The 23150-nt window shown below is 39.7% G+C and overlaps 1 protein-coding gene across 5 annotated transcripts in view; it reads right to left on the reverse strand.

The window, feature by feature from the left end:
- The window catches only part of LOC120956524 (neural-cadherin-like), a 285145-nt gene that overhangs the window by 132289 nt on the left and 129706 nt on the right, over positions 1-23150 (reverse strand). For 3 of the 5 annotated variants that reach the window (XM_049609788.1, XM_049609786.1, XM_049609790.1), the window contains exons 1-2: positions 5796-5990; positions 3711-4081 (exon numbers count right to left, since the gene is read on the reverse strand). The exons of 1 other annotated variant lie outside the window; for it this stretch is intronic. In XM_049609788.1, the coding sequence (XP_049465745.1) occupies positions 3711-3762 (52 nt within the window). In that variant the 5' untranslated portion in view covers positions 3763-4081; positions 5796-5990. Of the gene's footprint in view, positions 1-3710; positions 4082-5795; positions 5991-23150 lie in introns of those variants that run through there. One more of the 5 variants, XM_049609787.1, reaches the window with a different exon arrangement.

Here is a 23150-nt window from a genome sequence, read left to right on the forward strand (position 1 = left end):
TGTGGTGATCGTTTTACAACACTTTTTTGTCTCAGAAGTTTCATCTTTCTAAAGACTGCAATGTTGTTATAAGATTATGAAAATCATTTAGGAGCATTGCTTTGCGTCGAGTTAGCGTCTTCTCAACGATTGAGAAGAAAGAGAGTGTTACTTATGATTAATAAAATATATACACAACCACCTCTCTCAAACATGCCTGCAATGTTTTCCCTTTGTTAAGGTGAAACATTTATGCTGTGACCCTCGGCTGACCTTTGTGCCTTTAAACCACCGATCCGCTCTTGTTTGCTTGACGAGGGTATCGGGTAGGTGAGGTTTTTCGACTACCCTACCAGGAACCAAGGAAACCCAATACAAGTGATGGGGGTTGTGGAAATGGAAACCCACGCTATACCTAATGGTTTCCTGACAGCTTGCACGACGAGGGTTGATTTTCTCAACACCGGTCTCGTGAGGTTTGAAGGTAGGAATTGCACCCGCAGAATTGGGATAAAAAATTACGCGTACACAAGTGCAAAAATTAGTAGCACCCCTGGCAATCAATCACACAGAAAATTGAGGTCGAAGCAAATTAAAAAATATACACACTACGCACTACGCTTGCGGTGTATTGAACCTCCGTATCCTTCTTTTATGAATTCATGTGGTACATATGATTGGCATGTTTTCTTGTTTTCCTTACTTTATATTTTATTTCAACATCTTCTTCTTCTTTGGCTCAACAATCGCTGTCGGTCAAGGCCTGCCTGTACCCTGTACTAGTGAAGTGAGCTTGACTTTCAGTGACTTATTGCTACCATAGCAGGATAGTCAGTTCTACGTATGGGGGCCAATCCTATCGGGACTTGAACCCATGACGGGCATGTTGTCGAGTCGTACGAGTTGACGACTGTACCACCAGATTGGCCCCATTTTGTTTCATCAAGAGGAAAAATATCACGAGGGTAAAAGTCACTAGTCGACTAGTTAACAGCTGCCTGCGTTCGACCCGTTTCCCAGGACGCCTTGAGCGACAAGGCGTCTCCATCATGGCGGTGAAGCTTTCACCATGAGTTGGCATCTTCGCTCGCATAGTAATGTTTATCGGCCTTGTATCGAAAGCTTGGAGAAACTTCTCGATGGATAACGGTGGATGGGAGAATGGGTGATTTTGCTGATTGACTTCAGTTGATTAAACGCCTGTGCTTGAGTTTTTTTAGAGATTGAGAGGCTGAACCACAACGGGAAGTGTGTAATTTAGCATTAAGTTGGTGAAGTTTATTCTTTTGATTATTTTAAAATAAATTTATTATTCCTTCAAAATATTTTCTTTTATACAGTATAAATCGATTCTTGATTAAAATGAACCGTTGTTGTAAAATATTAAAGTAACTCGGTTTTCCCTGAAAGCTAGAAACATGTAGGTTAAATCAATCCTTTGTTCCACTCTCCCGCGTAACAAGATGACAAATAGTAAACATTATTCCATATCATTCTGCTTTCATATTTTATCTTAAATAACTTACTTCGCAACTAAGTGCCATGTGTATATTAAAAAATGTGATTATTCACGCCCCTGGAACGTTACGGTCTGGTAAGATTGCAAGTAGTTTTACCAAGATGAAAGCATTCCCGCCACATAGTGGGAAACATTCCCGGTTCCACTCGGATTGTTGCTTTTCTTCTGCTCTTATGGCACCCCAAAACGAGTTGGCTCAGTTGCGGTTCATTCACCATTAACACTTCTGACCGGAAGAGGGTTCTGTGTTTGCTCGCTCGTTCCACTTCACCTCGTGAACACACTCTACAATCCATTGTACACGAGCGGTGGCAGAAGTCTGGTTGTGGCAATATTTTTATTAACTTGCCATTCTTTCATCCCCGTCTTGCCTGCATGAGTGACTCTTATTGGATGATTAATTATCCTTCCGGGACTATGAAGATTTCCAGGCCAAATCTCGGGAACTGGAACGTACGGTATATATATGTACATAAATTTGGTGGCCCTCTTACTGCGCCAAATGGGGCTGAAACGATGACAACCAAATTCTCGATAAGCCTTTAGCTACTGGTGCTTGGCGATAATAATGATTTCCGTCCGGTTGTGATCGATCCGCCATGTGACCAGGAAGTGGCCCTCGTAACGGAACATTTGTGCCCAGACGCAGCTGCGTTGATATGCGCTGGTAGTGGAATTTATTTCCAGTTGAATTCTCTTTTGACACAAACAGCACTAAACATGGAAGTAAAAAACGGCACGAACAATAATAAAATTTATCATCCCGTGCTGCAGGCTTAATGGTTGAGTCTGCTATGTCTGGTATCGTGCGCTAAGTTAATAATTTGAGCAGTTTTATTGCAATGACTTGCTTTGACACGACATTGTTGCATATTTAGTAACTTTTTCACATTCTATTTCACACACACAACACTACTGCCCTGATTCATCCGGAAATTGAGATCTGAAATGAAACCCTTGTATATCGATCCTTTTTTACAGCTTTATTGTTTGAATTTTGTAACGAATTTATGAGCTGAAAACGGTTGCCGATTAACTCAAACCCTTGCACCAATAAATGTCGTGTTTGCTGGAATGAATTTGTCTCTACCCTTAAAATGTTCAACTGTTTTGCTTTAATTCTCTCCTCTCTCGGGTTTGATGGCGGTTGACACACACACATGTCATGAATAAACCATGAAGCGTCAAAAATGTGTCACAACACACTGAGTAAAGGACCCAACACATTTCTTTCCTCACCGACGCTCGCAAAAATACGCAATGAGAAAAGCTACCCAAAGAAAGTGTTGCGGTCTAAGCGACTCATGCCCCCATTGGAAAAGACCGACAAATCCTACGAAACGAAGACGCCACAAAAACGTCGATAACATCCACTTTCCAAGAAGCAATCCTTCGACTGTCGCCTGGCTGTACCAGAAAGATGGAACCCATGAAAGCTTTGAATCCTTTACGCTGTCCAGACAATGTGCCGCAAGAGGGTTGTGAATACTTTCTCGTCCACATGTACGCCACCGATTGACGTGGGTTGGCGAGGGTTGCCGTTTCAATCGTGCTACGCAAATGGATGCGTTGGAGGACGCTGGTAAGCTTTAAGGGCTTGTGTCTTTCTGGGGAGAGCGTAGCTGAGAGCGGCAATCAAATGGTTTACGTTTTTCTTCAAAACAATGTACAATCTCTTTTATACAATCTTGTCACTGTAATCCTGTGCCCCGAGCGATTAAATTGAACTGCCATGTGTGTGTGTATGTGTTTGTGTGTGCCAAAAGCATTGAAACCATCAAGGATAAATGTAACGGATGGTGAATTTACAAATTCGTACGAGAAATAATCATCACACAAATAAAACAACGCACTCGTCTGCCATTGAGCTATAGAAATCCTTTCTAGTTAAGAAGGTCTCAAGAAAAAAAGTCTATGCCCGATTTACTGAAAATGGAAATGCATAAGCCCCTTCGTCGAATGGTAGCGATACTTGAAATGGGTCGAGACAATCATGATGCTTTTCATGCCACAGCTTTCCATTTCCAAGTTCTTTAAGTATGTTTGTAGAATTTTCCCATTCAGTTGGAACATCGTTTTATGGTTCGTTTCAGCACTGCAGAAAAGCCGACGGTTTCGGTTTGGAGCTGATATGTGTCTAAGGCGATTAAATCATACATTCGAATGCAGATGTTTGGTTTGGCGCGTGGACGCATGTGCGTCTCGTCCTTACCTAAATAAGTGCTGTTTGTCAGTACCCAAAATATTTTCAGTGGGTCCACCATAACGCCGATCAGTTGCAGTATCACTAGTCAAAACCACAACTCGTACTCACTACACATGATTTGCGCGGCGCACTACGCTCACACTGTACGGGATGCTCTTTCCCTCTTGTGATTTTTACACTCGCTCAAGCAACTTTTTTTCAATTTTAATCTTTCTTTTTTATAATTCACTTTAAGATATTGTGCTACCGTAAAACCACACAACCTTTCACTGCTAACACTTCGATACACCTTTTCCACGGCAGTGTGGAAAAATTTGTTGCAGATAACAGGCAGGAAAACTTATCAAATTCAATTACACTTCACTTTCAATTGAAAACTGAAAAATAGAAAGGAAATTAATATCATACCACACCAACAAAGCCAGATTCACACTCGAAAGAAACCGCAAATTGGTGAACACTTATTCAAAACACGTATGGAGAACACTTTGCAGCTTAGAAATTCAGACTTTTTGCTTGCTACTTTTCTGTCTACAGAGCAAAACTTTATCCTGTTTCCTAGGATGAAGTGTGAGAGTAATATAACCCAGCGCTATAGTGCGTCCCGTTACCCTGTTGGATACCAAACAACGAATTTCTTTCTTTAACACTCACACACACCGCTACCCTGTTGGATACCAAACAACGAAATTTCTTTCTTTAACACACACACACACAACAGAACTTATCCATAATGCACAAGTTTTAGTATGCGTATTATCCCAAACACACAATCAATTAGACATCGACAGATTATATTTCCTGTTGTGGCACGGTAATCCAGGTATAATGGAATAACTTTCTTCGATTTTTCCCTTTTCCCATCAGAAGGTAGCATGATGAGCGCTACACCACTACCCATTTTTCACCAGCACTCTCATTCCACAAAAACGCACAAATCTTGAACGTTAACGTCGATGCACTGCGGTGCAATAAATTATTTGATTTTGTGGGTTCCCGTTAATCCACTTTCCAGTGGCTGATAGCTTTACGCCCGGTCACTGCGTACTGGTTTACCATACCACGTCACACACTATCCTTTAAACACGTAGACCGTTGTTGGACGCTTTGTGGTCGCGCTTGACTTTCCCCTCTCCAAAATGCCTCTATCCAGTGTGTGCCTTTCTCAAGAGGTCATTTATTTCTTTGCCACACATTCGCGGTAAAGCACTGCTGTTATGGCTGGGAGGCTTGTAATTTACATTTACACTATCACGCATAACACTCGTATTTGCAAAGATTTTAATTCCTTTTTAAGTAATAATCACTAAAAAAGACAATCTCCGTGGTGTCACCTTCAAAACACACATACACTCATAAATATAAGGTGAAGGTAAAACTACGTTTCTCACTTTATTCTTTTCCTTTTTTAGCACTGCAGAATTTCACTTTTTACTGAGCGTTGCCAGCGCACCTGTACGATGGTAGATTATTTTTTGCTACGTTAATCCTATATATCTTGCGTTCGCGGCAGAAAGACGAACTTGTTTTGAAGTGTTGTGCTCCACTTGTGCCTCAAAACGCTGGCTGGTATATTGGCTCGCGTTGCAGTCGCAGCTCGCCAGTTTGGTCTTTTGACGCCTTGATTGTGTATGTGTGTATGATAAGGTTTTTCTTTTGAACCTACACACCAGCCTTTCTTGAGGAGTCAAGTGAAACCGTTCGGTGAACCGTTGAAGCCGTTGAAGTTTTTTTTCATTTTAGCCGTCTCCACTGTACACGTTAGAGCTTTTTATCCTTCAAACATAAAGCATGTGAACATACATGTTCGGCTTTTGCTTGCAACATACACACGCTTTCTTCTGCTCACACAAACACGTACTTAGGTGGACCTATATACACGCACTTATAAATTAAACGACTTGCAGGAAGCTGTATGGTTGCCTTTTATGAATGACCATGTTATCGTGCATGGTTTAAAACCGTGTTATATAATCTGATAAGACACAGAGGCTGTTATCATCTTTACACCGGCATTCTTATTAGGTATCAAACTCTTCTTAAACCACTAAGAAAACTCATTTTATTAAATTACAACAACAAAAATCTCACTTTTACAATGAAATGACTTGAACTTTCTTGCAACCACACACTCACGGAATAGAGTCACGCCTTATCACTTGATCACGGTATAGAGAACGTTGTAGGTATGCAGCAATTAATGCACTTTTATTTTCACGATTCAGATAACACACTGAAAGCGAATTCCTTTAGACACCGTGTATCCTAGAACCAGTCCCGACAGCGGTCAAAGATAAACTAACGGGTAGTAACGATCACCGGGATAAACCCGAATCGCGAAGTTCATTTCATTCGGTTCTATTTTTAGACGTAACGCAACGTTCAATCGTGTGAATGAACAAACCCCGAGCAAAAGCTCCGAATTGGAATGCTGTGAGAGCTTTTCGCGCTTCCTTCGCGAGTGTTCATTTTCGCTTCGGCCATTGTTCGGCCATTGTTCGGTCATTTTCAATGGCGCAGGTGCATGTTCGATTTCCCCTATCTCCTCCCCTATTTTGGTTGATGCACTTGATGGTAGTATAAACGCCTGTTCTTCCGCCACGGTACGAATGCATTTCGTGTTGGAGAGGGCGAGCTTTTCCGATTTCGATTTTGCATCGTTGTAACGTAGCGTGTCGACCGTCAATCCCGGGACAGCAATATGTACTGACAGGGAGAGCGATCCAGTCACCACAAAAAATAACAACAATGCTTCTTCAGTCGGTGGGGCAAGGTAGGTAAACGGAGACCAAATGAAGAAAATTTGTTGTGAGTGTGCCAAATGAGTGAAATTTACACTTCCATGTCTTTATGGTTCATAAGATGAAAAACTAACGAAGTTTCAGGACTTAATGATCTTCCCAGTGATGTTTTATATTTACATTCCAATCAATCTGAATCAAAATGAAATAATTTATTTAAACTGCTGAAAAAAGTAGAGGCAGCATACGCTAGCCAACATATATCATTTGATATACCATTAGCTACTTGCTCTCGCAATTTAACTTTTCAGAAACCCAAGAGAAAGAAATAACTAATATATCATCTTAAAAGAATGCTTTATTGTTAGCAGTTGATAGATTGTTGTACATAAGTTACTTTTTGGCTGGAATTTCTTGGATGGATTAGATTAACATTTGTAAATTCGATCGATTCCTCGCTCAAAATGGCATTCGATTTCATCTCACACCATTATTGTCATCTTCGTTTTCTTGCCGGTTAAGTTAAGTTAAGTTGAAATATCAAACAATATACACTACGGTACATCATTTTTCACATCAAAGCGTCTTTGCCTCTGATTGCCAAACCACAAAGGAAGACAACGCACTTCACAACGGGAAAAGGCGAATGATAAACTCAAGCATATAAATAAAGCTTTTCTTGTGTAGGCTGCGTCCACCGGTCGATGCTAATATTCCCTTAAGGTAGCTGTAGTGGGTCAGATATTTTCTATCCCTGTTCCTCACTTTCCTTAGTTCGAAAGTGTTTTGTGTTGAACCTTGTTCCTTGTCTGGTTGCAACCATCAGCTTGTTTTCGGCCCATTAGCCAGCAAAACCCTACGGATCTGCTCTTGATGCCACACAGATGATGCGACGACAGTCCGTATTGTCAGCTGGTGGAGCTTATCTGATTTTAGTTCTGTAATGCTGTTGAGCGATGGCCAAGCACACAAAAAGCAATGTCGACCGATAAAGAATGGGTGGAGCCCTTTTGGACCAGCCCTTAAATCTGATGACAATCTTTAAGTGAACTTAGAAGAACTGCTACATTGATGCATCAAAGGCCCTGCTTCAGACAAAGCTAGAAGCAATCCTACCGTAGAGGTAATCTGGAGTACGAAACTGTTAATATTACAGATAAAAAGTCATATTTGCATTGTTGCTTGAAAGCCAAGCGTTATTGTAGTTTATATACATTTTTAGTTTTTTTTTTTGTTGATTTTTTATTCCATTTGTCTGAAATGTTGGTTTGTCTGCGGTTTGTCTGAAAAATGTCTGTGATTGGCTATGGGGAATACCTTTTTTTTTTGTTAAAATTGTGTGTGCCTCATTATATTATAAATATCATAGGCATTTTATGAGTTCATCTACTTCTAAAGAAATTGATTCACTTATTCAAGTATCATTCGATAACTGTTCAGTTATACTTCATTAGTCTTTTAATTATCAATAACCTTCGGTCAGCTACCACTGTTCCTTCTGGGATATGTTAGTTTAGTGTCTTGTGTTCATCCTCGAAACATAAGGAATGATGCAGTGAAGGGTACAATTCCAAGTGGTTGTTAAATTTGGGCAGCCATAAGGATTTTTTATAGCGCACCTTTGACTTTGAACGAGGGAAGCTTTTGTGTCCAGTGAACCATCATTGAACTAGGGAGCTTGAATTTTATCTGGTACTTGAAAAACGACTGGGGTCGTTTCGTATAAAGACTTTTTGAAAGGTCGAACAAACAGGATCATTGATTTCGATTGACAGGTGAAGTACATTGTCGTACTATTAAAAGAAGAATGCATAGTCATAAAAAGGTACATTGATCAATTCCAAGTTCTGGAAGAACCTAGTCCTTGTTTCAAATACCATTGTACAGGTTTGAATGACCACCGATGGTATGGAAATAATTTTCAACCGGAGCAAATTGTGCATTGATTGAAATGGATGATGATTTCCATAAAATGTGTTATCCTATCGTTTATTTTATAATCCAGCATTATTCACTTAAATCATCAAGAAAACTTAAACGATCTGTTAAATACATGGAAATATGGAAAGGACAGTGGATAATATGAAAGGGTTACTATGACATAATTCCTTCATGTCATAATGTAAGTCATGGACTTTGTCTGTCCTGTACATCGATAAATGAATAAATCCTGAACACAACTCAATTGGTCGCCCTTGTGTATGATGGCATGTGTACATGTTTTCTCAAAAACTATTTGCCATTCTCCTACTAAGTTTGTCATAAGTATCTTCAACTTTACCTTTTAGTTGACATATTTTTGACCACCAGTAAAGATTTTTTGTTGGAAATAGGAAAAAATCAATAACCAAAACAACATCACAACTGTCAGTTCAGTGCCACCGTTTGTACCGTAAGCTTGTACTTACAACATCCGACGCTAGTAGCCTTCTAATCATCCAAAATCGTTGCACGAGAAAGTAAACGAATAGCCGTAATAAGCAAAGCAAAATTGAACCTAATCAAATTTAGAAAAAAGTAATCCTCCGCAAACCATTGCTGCCGGTGGCGTTTATCTTCTGGTTCGGTAAAAGTATGTGGAACCTTCGGAAGAATGTTAATAAGTGGAGAACGTTGAAAACATTAAACAGCTTAAACTAAAAGCCAAATGATTTTTGGTAAGAAACAATAATAAATGTTCAAAAGGCAAGACACCCACATTGTGAAAAAGTTTATTTTATGGAAATGTTTTTTTGTTCATTTCTTGCTGGTAATATTGTTGTGAAATCAAGAAGCATTTATAAGAAGTAAGTTGATATGAGAAGAAAACTAATGTTATCTTGTGAAAATCCTAGAACAAAGAACGTTGCGTGGTGTTACCTTTTAAACATATAAAGTACGACCATGGTCTTTTGAATTTTAGTGATTTATTTGAGTTAAAAAGTAAACGTTTGCATCCATTTAAAGAAAAAATTTCTGCTTCGATATGCCATGATATGGACCGGCCAACTCAGCGCAACACATTTAAAAATTGGTCAACGTAATAGAAATGCTTTGAACTTTCAACAACCGATGTGAAATGTTCTGCTTCCAATCAGAAATCGCATACTTTCACAGTGTGATAGGAAGATTTATAATCCCTTCGTACCCACCTCTTGTTACAAAACACAATCTGCAAATAAACAACCGACACTTTGGTTCTATTTGCCCAGAAGCTCAAATCGTTCAGTAATTTGAACATTCTTCTGGAGTTAACGGGGAAAATTATGAACGGGAAGTGTGGGGGAAAGAATTGTTTGTAAAATCAATTAGACCTTTCCCTTTTTACGTTCATCACTGGGACCGCATTGCTGGTGCTGGGAAGAACAGAAACCGATTCGCTATAGTGGTAGACGAGTGCTAAGGGTGCCTGCCTGTTGTTATGTCCCAACCCGTTTTTGAAAGGATGTTTGTCCCTGTGGTATTATTGCGATTTTTATAGTTATGTTTAAATACCACGAGCGGAAACTGGCAGCCAAGAGGTTGCAGAAACTGGAGATTTGAAATGGTGGTTGAATGATTTTATTTAATTTACCTACCCTACCCGTCAACAACATGCAACCACGCACCATGCGGCAAGCTCTCCCATGCCCATAGTTCCCAAAACAACCCAAAAACAATTTCCTGCTTGCTTGTTTTTTTTGCTAATCGATTTAAGCACCATCATATTGTACAGCCCCTACAGGAATGGAATCTTCAGCCAGGTCTCCAGGCCCTTGCCGCAAGCATCACTGAACCAGACTGTGTTATTTGTTATCTTCATTAGCCATTTGTAGGATCGAACATGAAGCGGCTGTTTGGGAAGAGGATAGAGCCATTTTCCTACCCGTTCACTCTCTCCAGCAGTGCCTCAGACCTGCCTGCTTCGATCTCTGTTTCGATTTGATCATACTCCCAACAGTCCGCTGTCTAAAGTGTCGAGTGCCATTAAACCTAATAAGCCAAACGAACTGATAATTATGTAATTCGAGTAATCTTGAGTGCAAGTGGCGTTTTCACGTTCTTCTTACATCCAATTTTCCCTTCAGTATAAACGGGGAAAAATCTTCCTTTTCATGCGAATTTCCCGTACAGGCAGGACAGGTCCATGCCGTTTCGAGATGCTACTTCGTGGAACCGTCACAAACTACGGCGAAGCGTCACGAGGAATATGAAACAGGGTTCAATTTGTTTGTGTCGAGTACGATTATGTTTCGCCAAGATGATATTCAAACGGCAGATCCAAGATGGTGGGGGTAAAAAATGTACTAGATGGGTAAATAAAATAACACTGTTCGCTGTAATTGATACAGACGGTAGGGTGCTCACGATGCGGACAACGTAGGTTGGCAATTTCCTTAATGTTCAGTAATTGAAATCGCCACGCCAATGACTAGATCTGCCCGATAGGGCTGATAACGCAGACCCGTGAGTTGATTAGATCGGTTAACGTTGGCTCCCAGTTGAGTTGGCTGCAACATATCCAACAGTTATCATTTTAGTTACCTCCGTAATACAGTTTCAACATGGCAGATTATTAAATAATTATTATTATCACGACAATTATAATTAAATCATGTTTGATCTACGATACTGAGGTTTTATTACATTGTTTGATTTATGTGATTTTTTAAATTCAGCGTAGTTCAGCAAATAAATTAATAGATGTATCCCTTGATGTTCTTTGGACGGTATACATATATATTTTTCATTTTTCATATTTTTTTAAACAACTGTAATAAAAATCCTGTAATCTATCCAGTAAACTCCAGCTTTCAAATAAACATATGTATAAATATAATCCGCCGTCCACAAGGACAGAGGAGGCGTGGTAGGCATAAATTGAGGTGGCAAGATGGCATGGAGGTGTCTGCCATTAAGGCCGGGATAACGGACTGGCAGACGAAGGCGCGAGACCGTGAGCGGTTTCGGACACTCCTGAGGCAGGCCAAGACCGCAAAGCGGTTGTAGCGCCGGATAAGTAAGTAAGTAAGTATAAATAAAATCCACTCGTTGATTATTTCATTGCATATTGAATACATGTTTATACATTGTGTCAAGCTTAATGATTGATCTTACGGAACAGATTGCAAGTCGTACAGCTTATTAACAAGTTGTAGCATATCTGATATACAGGAATTACGAAAATACACACTATCGTGTGTAGTATCATATTTATTCAACACAATCAGCAAATCAATCCACACCAAAGCAACACACCCCAGCCATACCGTTCATAGAAAAACAATTGTGACAACCAAAACGGGCAACATAAGCAAAACAAGCATTACTGCAGCAAAGTAGACACAGATCGACGAAAACTTCTTTTCTTTAGCAACAACAGTTGAAACCTTCTTTCGCAAAAAAAAACTAAAAGCGTAGCACAGCCACATAATAACAAATTCCTCATCCTAATACAGTATATGGGTCGGTCTGGTGGTCGTCAGCCAGAGTCGACAGTCGTCAACTCGTACGACTTTAACAACATGCCCGTCAGGGTTCAAGCCCCAAATGGAACGTGGCGCGATACGTAAGACTGACTATCATGCTAAGGTAATAAGTAAGTCACTGAAAGCCGAGCCCACTAGTGGTACAGACAGGTCTTGACCGACAACGGTTGTTGTGCCAAAGAAGAAGAAGAAGATTCAGTTTATAAATTGCACCCTATATCAATAACCTCAAGTTAGGACAAAAATACATTCCAAACTCAAATGTACATAATCCATCACTTCTTTTGTCAATAAATATTGATCTGATTACAATGGCAAGTCAGATTCGTAGGGACTGTCAGGAAAGGACTATGCCCTTCGTACATTTATCGACTTCTCATTTGAGGAGTTTGGTTATGTCCCTCCTCCCTAAGTAAGGCCTCTTAACGTTAACCTTCCTAGTAAGGAAAACTCCTTGAGGATTACTATGATTGCGTGGGCGATCAAGTGTCTTAAAGATCGCTTCTAACAACTTTATGCCATTTCGGCTCATGTCAACGAAACACTTACTGCTGTGATGGTGATCGACGACCAATGTGATGTGTAAGTACGATCATCATGTTACATGGCAAGCATCACATTACATGGTAACTATAATTGAACGCATTTCAATGCCTTGTCAGGAGTTCATCCTGACTGATTATCTTGTTACAAAATGATACTTCGGGATTAGATCGCGTTCGGTCGGTATGGATACTTAAAAGCGATTTTAGCTCGAATTTCCAGCAATAGCTGAAGTCCAATGGATGTTTCAAAGCATGTTCAGCTTAGTTAATGGTCGGACGTGGTTCCATTCTTATAAGAAACGTTTCTCACAGCTAACCTACATAAAACTAATGAGTTGGAAAAGTATGACAACGTTAGGTCGCTAATTCATTTAGGAGACGCATAGAGTAGGTCATTTTTCGTAGGTTAAGAATCCTGCCAATTTATCTCTCTCTCTCTCTCTCTCTCTCTCTCTCTCTCTCTCTCTCTCCCTCTCTCTCTCTCTCCCTCTCTCGCTCTTTCCCACTCTCGCTTTATATTTCTCTATCTTTTTCTTTCTTTCTTGCAATGATTATCATTTATATTGATTTTCTCACTTCCTAGAGTCTACAATAGGTCTTAAGGTTAAATCTACCTCACTGTTTTTAGAAAATTGTCATTAATTTTTTCATAACATTTACACAGATTGTTTTCATGGAGATTTCAAAACGTGTTATATATTTCACTGGAAATGTGATTTTGGTTTAAAACATGATGAATTAATCAATGGAGTGATATAACTATAGAAAGTAAACATTTAATTTCATTGCTTTTAATTCACATTGAAAAGGGTGGAACGCCTGTGAAAATTTTATTTTTGGATTGTATTCTATTTGAACAGAGATAGATCAGTTCATTGACCATGAACAAAACACAAAAGTCACTTGATCTCTTCTACAATCATCACATTGTCAATGAGGAATCGGTGATAGAAAGGATATCTGAAGTTCAAAATCCCTCATTCGGTACTCTCTGCTATCTTATTAAGCTTTTTCCATCATCCATTACTGTTGACTCAAGAGCAGTGAAAAAAAGCGCCTTTCGGTCGCTCGCTGGTCTGCTCTCCCTCCCCTTTGTAACTATCGCTAGTGTACCAATATAGAAATTGCATTTATAGTACGAACCATCCTCGTTTGTCAGCAAACAAAAACACTTTTCACACAGTCACTGTCATGTCACGGTCACGTTCAAAAACAACGATCCCACCAAAACCAATGCTTCACAGCATCCAAACAAGACGAGCAATTAAAAGCTACCTGTACCGCAGGGCCATTTTTGAGAAAGAAACGAAAGCAAACATCAATCTTTAAATGAATGACATTCGCACGACCACCCCGTCATTTGGTCATGATGGTGAAGAATGGCAAAGTCGCACCATGACAAAAACACAACATTTTAAAGAAAAAAACCTGCAAAACTTGCGGCCAATAGTATCGTATGTCGAAAATCACAACCGCATTTCGGAATTCCAAACTATTTTCCCGGCGTCCGATCATTCAATCAAAATTCATATATCTTTGTTTTCAAAAATAAATCCAGAACGATTTGTTCATAACTGCTGGAATATACGTTCCATTTCTTTCATTCGTTGTACCTGGAATTCAATGCACAGGGAGTCAAAGCTGTTCACCATCGGGAGCTCGTATTAAGAGCCCAGGGACAATCCTATTCTGTTTTCACTGTCCAACAGAGGGAAACAGCTTGCGCCTGCATAAAATGAATGCTTCGCTATGTGTGCTTTATCACGAACAATAACAAAAACGAAAGCCGTCCACACGTAGCTCAAAGGGCCTACAATCCAGCCAACTGTTTGTGACGGAGTCGACAGCCGATTTTGAAATATGATGAATTCCATCCACGGGCAACTGGTGTATGACTTACTAAAAAGGGAAAATGAAATATCTCAACAGAATCAGCGATGGTGTATTGCCAAACAAACGAATACGTTTCGTCGGTTTTGCCACCAGAGTACACACATCCAGCGTGACAGCCAGGCGTCGTTAACCAGTTTGAAGCCAAGGTTGCATGGAACGTAAATTACCATTCTCCTGTATGGCGAACGTAACGAGCTACATTCACATGTACCACATTGGTTCGTTTCTGAAACCTGACGTTAATGCTCCATGGAACATTAGCCACGTAACCGCATGCTGAATATTCAAATCATTCTCTTTCACTAATCTTATTTCATGCGTAAGTACAACACCATGAGGTTGTGTGAGATGGGATTAATAATGGGTTAGTAAGAAAAAAATACAATTTTAATGATTCCAACTGCAGCATAACTAGCGCTCATTTGCTATAATACTGCGCATAAAATTCCAAAATTCCATAAAATTCCACCCTGTACTGCGAAATTTTCTATCGTCTCGTACGACAGGACGGTTTTCTACCGGAAAACGCATGCGAGTAAACCATAAAAACTTACCTGCGTCTCCGCGCACTGTAGTGCAGAGACTTAGTCCCATGGTTCTACAGGTTCAAGGACACAACGATTTGTCAAGCGTCAACGCGTCATCGCAATGCTTACCTGTGAACGAGCGCAAGAAAACGAATGTGTCAGTGGGTCGATAGGTTTTGTATCTGTGTGTGTGTGTGTGTGTGTGGATGAAAAATGGTGGTGAGGATATGAAAGATTGCATCAAGCAGTTTAACCGTTGCTAAAGCGTCCGTGTACACTCGGAATATGCATGAGCGCAGTGAAAATGGAGGTCAAACAAAAGCTTCTCATGATCGCTGGAGGGGTTGAGAATGCTTTTTCCAAGGTTCGAAGACATGTGCATTATTTTTTCCTGCTCCAATTAACAGTACTTGCATAAATAAACACAGCGAGGGAATCGAGAAAAATCGGATTGAGCTCTTCAATGGTCTCGTATCGGATGCTACGTAGAAAATTTACAATCCAAATTTTGTACAGGTTATGAAGAAATCGATAGATGTTAAGATTTTTACTGAATGTTGTGCAATTGAACATTGAATTTAAATAAAAATTATTATTTTTCTCTTTTTGTAAATAAGTATAAACTTAAATGAGTTTTAGTGTCCACATAAAACAATGTTTTTCTTTGTTGACTTAGTTAAAAAAACTATTGATATAATACACCACTGAAAATAACTAAATTATTAGTAACAAATCATATATCATAATTACATGCCCATTTTGAACATATAAAGCACTTCACCTATACTTTGTTCGTGCAAATTCAAAAGATTGAGAATATTTCATTGAATATGAAATAAAAAACCCAAGCAGAATCATAAAATTATGAGGTATGTTGATTTGTTATTTCTTGAGCTGATATTTGTTAAATGATAATTCCACGAAGCATATGTTACCCGTTATCTTAAAGCGCACGTTTAATTTGGCAGCAAACTACATCGCCATCCTGCCGATGGGTGCTTTAATTCACGATTGGTGGGTTATTGATTAAATTGAATAAATTGAATCCCATGTAAAGGTTCACAAGGATAACTGAATGACAATCGAACCACTGGCATTGCTCGTTTAAAGGACGAGTTACCGTTTATAACAGTTCCGCTGTGTTATTGATGAACCGTAACTATATGGTAAAGTCATCCCCTTACCCCATTACGCCATTTCGTCAGTCAAAATACCATACAGAAGCAAATTATAGGGATACACAGGTAGAAATAACGTTCCTTTTTTTCAGTTTCGTTTGTGTAAGTCCGTAATTTTGATAATACCACAAAAAACGTTCCTCCCAAAATGAACAGCTCAGTGCAGAAATGGACCATTTCACTTTGTTGTGCTGCATAATGCACATTGGTTATGATTGAAATTCAACGAAATAGCCATTAATTATATTAAAACGCACATAACAAAATATTTAGTCCGGAAGCATTTTGTTGCGGTTAGCAGCCAGATGGCCCTATACATTACTCGTTTAACTGCTTACGTGATGTGCATCTGTTATTCTCTTTGTTTCTTTTATATATCTTAAAGTCCAGTTAGGAAAAAATATACTTAAAATATACTTATAATATAATCAACCATTCGATACCAAAACGAATAATTAACAAACAAAAAACACTGGTCACACGTAAACTCACGCGTTCGATTGAAAATAGCAGTATGAACAAAGAGTGAAAAACAAAAAATAAATAAAATAAAGGAAAACAAATAACAAACGCAACAGCAAAATACACGTTTTGACGGTGATTTGGAGGATAGGATAGCAGCTGAAATAAACCTCCTGTACGCGAAAATAATGTATTCAAATTATAAGCAAATATGTTCACTCCACTTTCCGCTGCAAATGCGCACAGGAAAGAAAAAAGCTGGTGAGTCCGATCTCAGCTACGGAACGGCAAGAAATAAAACAGATTCATCCCACCTGGCCGCTACCATTTAACTACTGCAAATGATCCCCATGTCCCAAATTGCTCTGGCAGAGCCAGATAATTGACAGCGGGCTCACCCTACCTTTGGCCCGGACCGATGAACGGTGAGCAAAAGGCGCTTAAAACCACGGACAGGTAGAAAAAGTATTCAAATAACAAACCACACCCGTTCCCACCGAACAGAGAACGGCGTGCGTCAAAATTATATAAATTTGCAAGAAAACAGATAATTCTTTTCCTGCCCACGTTAACAAAGTGGACAAGTGAGCAGCGATGCAACAAATGCAAAAGCTGGCCTAAAATAAATTTTACTGTCGGTCAAGAAACATTTGCCGTGGAATCCATTTTTGGGCGATGTCGGTGTTTTATGGCCTTGCCCATCATAAGAATGGCGCATTTTACAAGGAGACAGAAATGTTGGGATGGGTGGTCTGAGGAATAAACATTCTTTTGCGTCCCAGCGCCCAATTGATACCGCACAATGACAGCGGTGTAGCCCATTCGGCAAAGGTGGCATGGCGCTCTGCGTATGCTTGTGTCTCTCGCGGGGTTTTATGTGGGAGCTTTATGGGGCAGTAATTTCGTTGATCCGCACTCTAGTTAGTATAAAGTCAGTCATTGGTATGAGCCTTTGGTTCGCTAGTGGGCAGTTTTGGTTTTGGTATGTCGACGAACGTTTCAACGATATTTCACGGACGGACGGTGTGCGAACAATCTCACGCAGCGGAAATGAAGATTTAAAGTAATAATTAACCGTTTTGAAGCGATATGCTTCGCCAAGATTTCAAACCAAGACGTGGCTTATTAAAATGTAGTATTTTATTCTTTATTTGAAACATTTAAAGTGATTGTGTAAGTATACAAGTGAATTTAATGAAACAAATTATCCTTCTTAAGCTGCTGTTTTATTGAATGAATTCTTAACATAGCCTATGCAGAATAATTTTATGAACCACAAATACAGACGATGGCAATTCATCCTTAAGCACATAGCTGATTTACCATGTTTCAATTGGAATATGGTTTTAGTTTGATGCTGATCAAACCAGTGATTTGAATTTAGATGAATAATAAACTGAATTTTTTTCCTCACGTCGAATATTTGAATATTTCATCAACGAATATTTTCGTTTTGCGTTTTTATGTTTTTAAACAAAACTGTTTCAATTGCATACAAAACAGTTTCTGAATGCAAAACTATTCGTTCGTTTTGCAATCAAAAGTTTTGAAAAAGCATCAATGTCTGCTCAACTGAAATCATCTGTTTGAAGAATAATATGAAGTATGAATACGAGGTTTGACTAGCTTCGTACAATTAATAAATCTAAAGTATTTTACAAGATTTCGTTTCTTTACTTACATGTTCGAGTGTACTTTAACAATAGACGAAAACGAATTCAAGCAAACAGCAAACATTCTTGCTTATCACGGTATATAGTATCTCATATAAGGTCGTGTTAAAACGAATTGCTGTTATGTCTCGGTGGTATTTCAATAAACATTTAGAGAATAATTAATAAAAATCTCATTGAGTTTGTTGTAGTGAGGTCTTGTAGATGTCTTTTGTATTCATTTATTACTTTACCGTAAGACTCAAATCGTTTAATCAGAATAACTTTTCTTGCACAAGTCTCAAACATCGAGCAACCCAAATATTCCTTATTTCCTTGCAATGATGAACATTAAATTATTAATTTATGATGCAATGCGTGGATGTACGTACATCAACTTATCCGGAAATCGTTCCTGTCTATTTTTCTGTTGAACTTGAAGGTAACAATCAATTGTAGTCTTATTTTCGAAGAAAAATACATTTTACGATGTATTCAATCTAGTCATGAGTCAAGTAGCACTGTGCCACCACGCACACACAGCACAGTAAAATGTGCGAGCACAATTGCACATTTTATAAAATTGTGGTGCCACACTTCGCACATGTTTTGTGTTCCGCACGATGTTTGTGCTCCGCACAGTTTCTGTGCTCCGCACAGTTTCTGTGCTCCGCACAGTGGGTGTGCTCCGCACAGTTTGTGTGCTCCACTCAGTTTCTGTGCACCGCACAGTTTCTGTGCACCGCACAGTTTCTGTGCACCACACAGTTATTGTGTGCTCCGCACAGTTATCGTGTGCTCCGCACAGTTTCTGTGCTCCGCACAGTTATTGTGCGCGCACAATTACACCGCGCTCTGACACCAATCAAACAAGACACCCCATTTGTTTAGAATTTGATCGGTTCGAGACGATGTTTGTCTTGTTTGCTCGAGATGTCTGACGGGAAATCCTCACGTTTGTTCGACTCTGATTTGCTGGTTATACCAGCGGCACACGAAGCGTAAACTCGAAAAGTTCACGCTTGATTTGTATGGGAGCGCATAAACTTCCCGTCAAAAGATTATAGAGTTGTATGGCTTAAATCCAGTTTACGTCAAAGTTTACGCTGCGGAGCACACAATAACTGTGCGGAGCACACAATAACTGTGCGGAGCACACAAACTGTGCGGAGCACACAAACTGTGCGGAGCACACAATACAGGGTTTCTCAAGCCAGCTCAACATCTTAACACTATTTTTCGAACACGTTAAACGATTGTCAACATCGTACATACAATTCGAATCCGTAAACTCTTTTCGATTTGGTAACACTAGGTTTTGAACGCGTAAAATCCCAACTCGAATCTGGAAAATGTATAATGGGTGACAAGACAGCCAACATACATTTTCCAGATTCGAGTTGGGATTTTACGCGTTCAAAACCTAGTGTTACCAAATCGAAAAGAGTTTACGGATTCGAATTGTATGTACGATGTTGACAGTCGTTTAACGTGTTCGAAAAATAGTGTTAAGATGTTGAGCTGGCTTGAGAAACCCTGTAACTGTGCGGAGCACAGAAACTGTGCGGAGCACACAAACTGTGCGGAGCACACAAACTGTGCGGAGCACACAAACTGTGCGGAGCACACAAACTGTGCGGAGCACACAAACTGTGCAAACTGTGTGGTAGCTGTGCGGAGCACAAAAAGTGTGCAAAGCACACTAACTGTGCGATAACACAGTAACTGTGCAAAAACTGTGCGGGAACACAGCTACTGTGCGACCACACATTAAGTGTGGTACCACGCACACACAGCACAGTAGACTGTGCGTGGTACCACAGCACCACACAATGAAAAGTGGTACTTGACTCATCACTAATTCAATCCAATCATTCTATTTTATCAAGCACTCTATTGGCCAATAACGTAAATGATCGCCAAGAATTGCTACAAATCGTTGTTGAGTTTACCTTAAATCTATGAAAATTGTATACCAAAATGATGTAGACAAGATAAATGTAGGGTATAAGGCCTACTCCGTCTCGTGGACTGCATAGTGGGGGAGATTAACTCCCGAGCAAATGCCTTGAAAATTACTGGCACCCCGATACAAGCCTTCGCTCTACTAACCTCGAAGCTTATTGAAGAGATCTTGCCACTCTTACATAAAGTGAATCGAATTTCCCAATGAGGGCAATGTGCAACACAAACTTGAAGAAAGATCTTAGATGTATATACATTAATTCTAGCTTGATTTATTGTCAATTTCTGGGGTGTTCATATCAGGAGCCTACGTGCTTCGTTAGCGATAGACACATTTTCTTCTACAATTCTCAATAAGTACGCACTATTGCAACTGGACTTTAGTTGAATGGGATTTTTGTTTATTGGGAAAATAGATGTAGTGCGTATTGCCTTTGTGTGGGCGTTATTAATTCATTGCCTAACCTTAAGGGTTATGCCTATCTCGAAATGTTATGCCTATCCCAAAATCCAACAATGAACTTAAACTCGAGATAGACAATTATTCTTGCTGTTTTACTTCATGTGTTGTATGTACGCTACAGCTTATAAAACAATTATGAATACTTTTGATAGCAAATCTACGTCACTATCAAGCCACTATTAAGTCACTACTCATTTCCTCCACGAGCTGGGTTTCCTATGCAAGTGGCATGATCACATTGCAAATTGCATGATTTGATTATAATGCTCTTGGTCATGAAAGTCATTTCATTTTTACTCCCAAAACGTGACGGAAGCTTCATTGCAAGGTTCTCTCGCCAACATCGTCTGACACAGTGCAGCTTTAACTCTTTAGTTCCGGACGTGTCGTTTACACGTGTGATGGCACCGAGCTCGAGTTCACAAGCAGCAGCTTCTATGAGCTCAGCCAGCGTCGTAGTGTCAGTTTCACTATCCCCACACCTTGCTTAAAAAACAAATTCGTTGGAAAATTGGATACGCCAGGAAAGTTTTTTGATGCCATATGAACGGTTGTCTAACGTCTTCTTTCTAGACCAGCTATCGCTCATCGCACAAGATAGTGCCCGCGGATGAGTTTTTCTATGGTTTGTTTTGGGACGGAAGTAACTTTTACCTTATCACACTCATAATCGGAACGGAATGTATGATATGATGGGGGGGGGGGGGGGAATATGGATCAGAAGAAAGTGTCTGGCTTGCTATCCCATATGACCGGTTGGAGAGGAAAATTAAGATTTAACTGCACAGTGAAACAAAAAGGAATAAAATCCAGCGCCGGTAGCTGACCGCAAGAGTGGTGCAAGTGTTGTGAGGCACGTCGAAGAGACACATAATGTATAAGCTTTTGGTGAGTGAGCGTTGGTCTGGCGTCATGTAGTTCCAATTCAATCTAGTAGATTAAATCTCTTCACATTCTTACACTGACGCTAGCTGAAAGAGTGACGGTGAAATACTCCGTGGGAAAAAAGAGCGTCATTCGTGAACTGAAGGCGTCATGCATTTTGCTGCGAGCCAAGCAGCAGCAGGAAACTCGCGGTCTACCATGTCCCAAAAAACAGTAGCTTTCCAATTCAGAACTTTCCACCAAGGGGCACACTAAAGAGTTGGTTGAATCCGGCGTATTCAAGTGCTCCCAATCCAATGGCATCCGTTTTCCTCTTACCCTTCTTAAAAACCAGGAAGCATGATCAGCTACGCTTGCACGTGCCAACGGGGTCGAGCGATGGCGTACCATTTTGCAGATTTGGCTGCATGAAAGAGAGCATTCAAATTCACTCACACGTACTCTAAAGGATGGCAGGCATAAGCACAGCGGAAACTTTTCTCCCTTTATCCTGCACGGATGATCCGACCCAGAATAGGTGGAAAGGTTCGCTACGCGTCGTCTCTCAGCGGCTGGACTTTCATTCCGGGTTGTGCATTCTTCCGAATGACATAATTTGCTTCATCTCGTAATCATTCGTTATCGGAATAATGGTGGATAAAAATTTGGACACTCTTTTATTTTTGCTCTTTTCATCGTGCTTCGGACGGTGCACTAGCGCTTCCGGTTGCGACTTGCGTTCTCGCTACTGTATGCAAAGTGGATTAAGACTCGTTTTTGTATTTGGTGTGAGTGGAGCCTCGCATAGGATGGGACTGTGGGTTGATAAGAGTTTTTTTCTTTTTTTGCAGTATCGTTTAGTTCGCAGTTTAGTGATTTATTGGTCCCTGCCATTTGATGAAGTAGTTTTACTAGTTCTCAGGCTGCGAGATGATTGTTGTTAAGTTTTTCGTTTGCTCTCACTTAATCGTGTTTTTAGAACCAACAATGCTACCGTGATATTAGTGGTAGACAAGTGGCTTGGTAAAATTTACCACAGTTTTTTACTGTTTACTTTATTGCATTCTTTTGTGCTGTTGTTTTCTGTCTTTGGAAGAAATAAGCACGTCCGTTAGAGACTTGCCTACTTTTTAATTTGTATCAATTTTACAGCTCTAGACTTCGCAGCCTCAAAATTATCTTCCGTCATAAAAGAATTGAATTTGCTGCGATAGCAATACAATAGCAACTTTGTAGTTTTGCGTGTACTCCTTTTTAAGCAGATTGTGCACAAAGTTGATAATTTCCATCTGTTTCCTATTTTAGTAATTGTTTACACATATTCAAACAATGGTCAGTAGTTCAGTTCTGCAAGCTTTATAGAATTATCAACAAATTTAGAACATTTGGCTTATTAGCAGAATGCCTTGCTTTTTGTAGTTAAACACAAATATCCTCTTCAGAATTATGTAAACAATTATCAGTGAAATTTCATAAAATGCAGCAGAATACACTTGACTAAATTCCTTAGTATTCTATCAATAATTACCATAAGTAATTAACATTACTTAAATGAGGGATTTACCCTAAACATGATGTTGCTAGTATCACATTTTGATAATATTCAAATGTGCATTACGCCACATACACAAATTGTAGCTCGAAGAACACATTTTGTACTGATGACCGGTTTATCAATCTATCAATGGGCCTCATCGCGAACGAAAGTC

The sequence above is a fragment of the Anopheles coluzzii genome, chromosome 3 (genome assembly GCF_943734685.1).
Source record: "Anopheles coluzzii chromosome 3, AcolN3, whole genome shotgun sequence".
NCBI lineage: Eukaryota > Metazoa > Arthropoda > Insecta > Diptera > Culicidae > Anopheles > Anopheles coluzzii.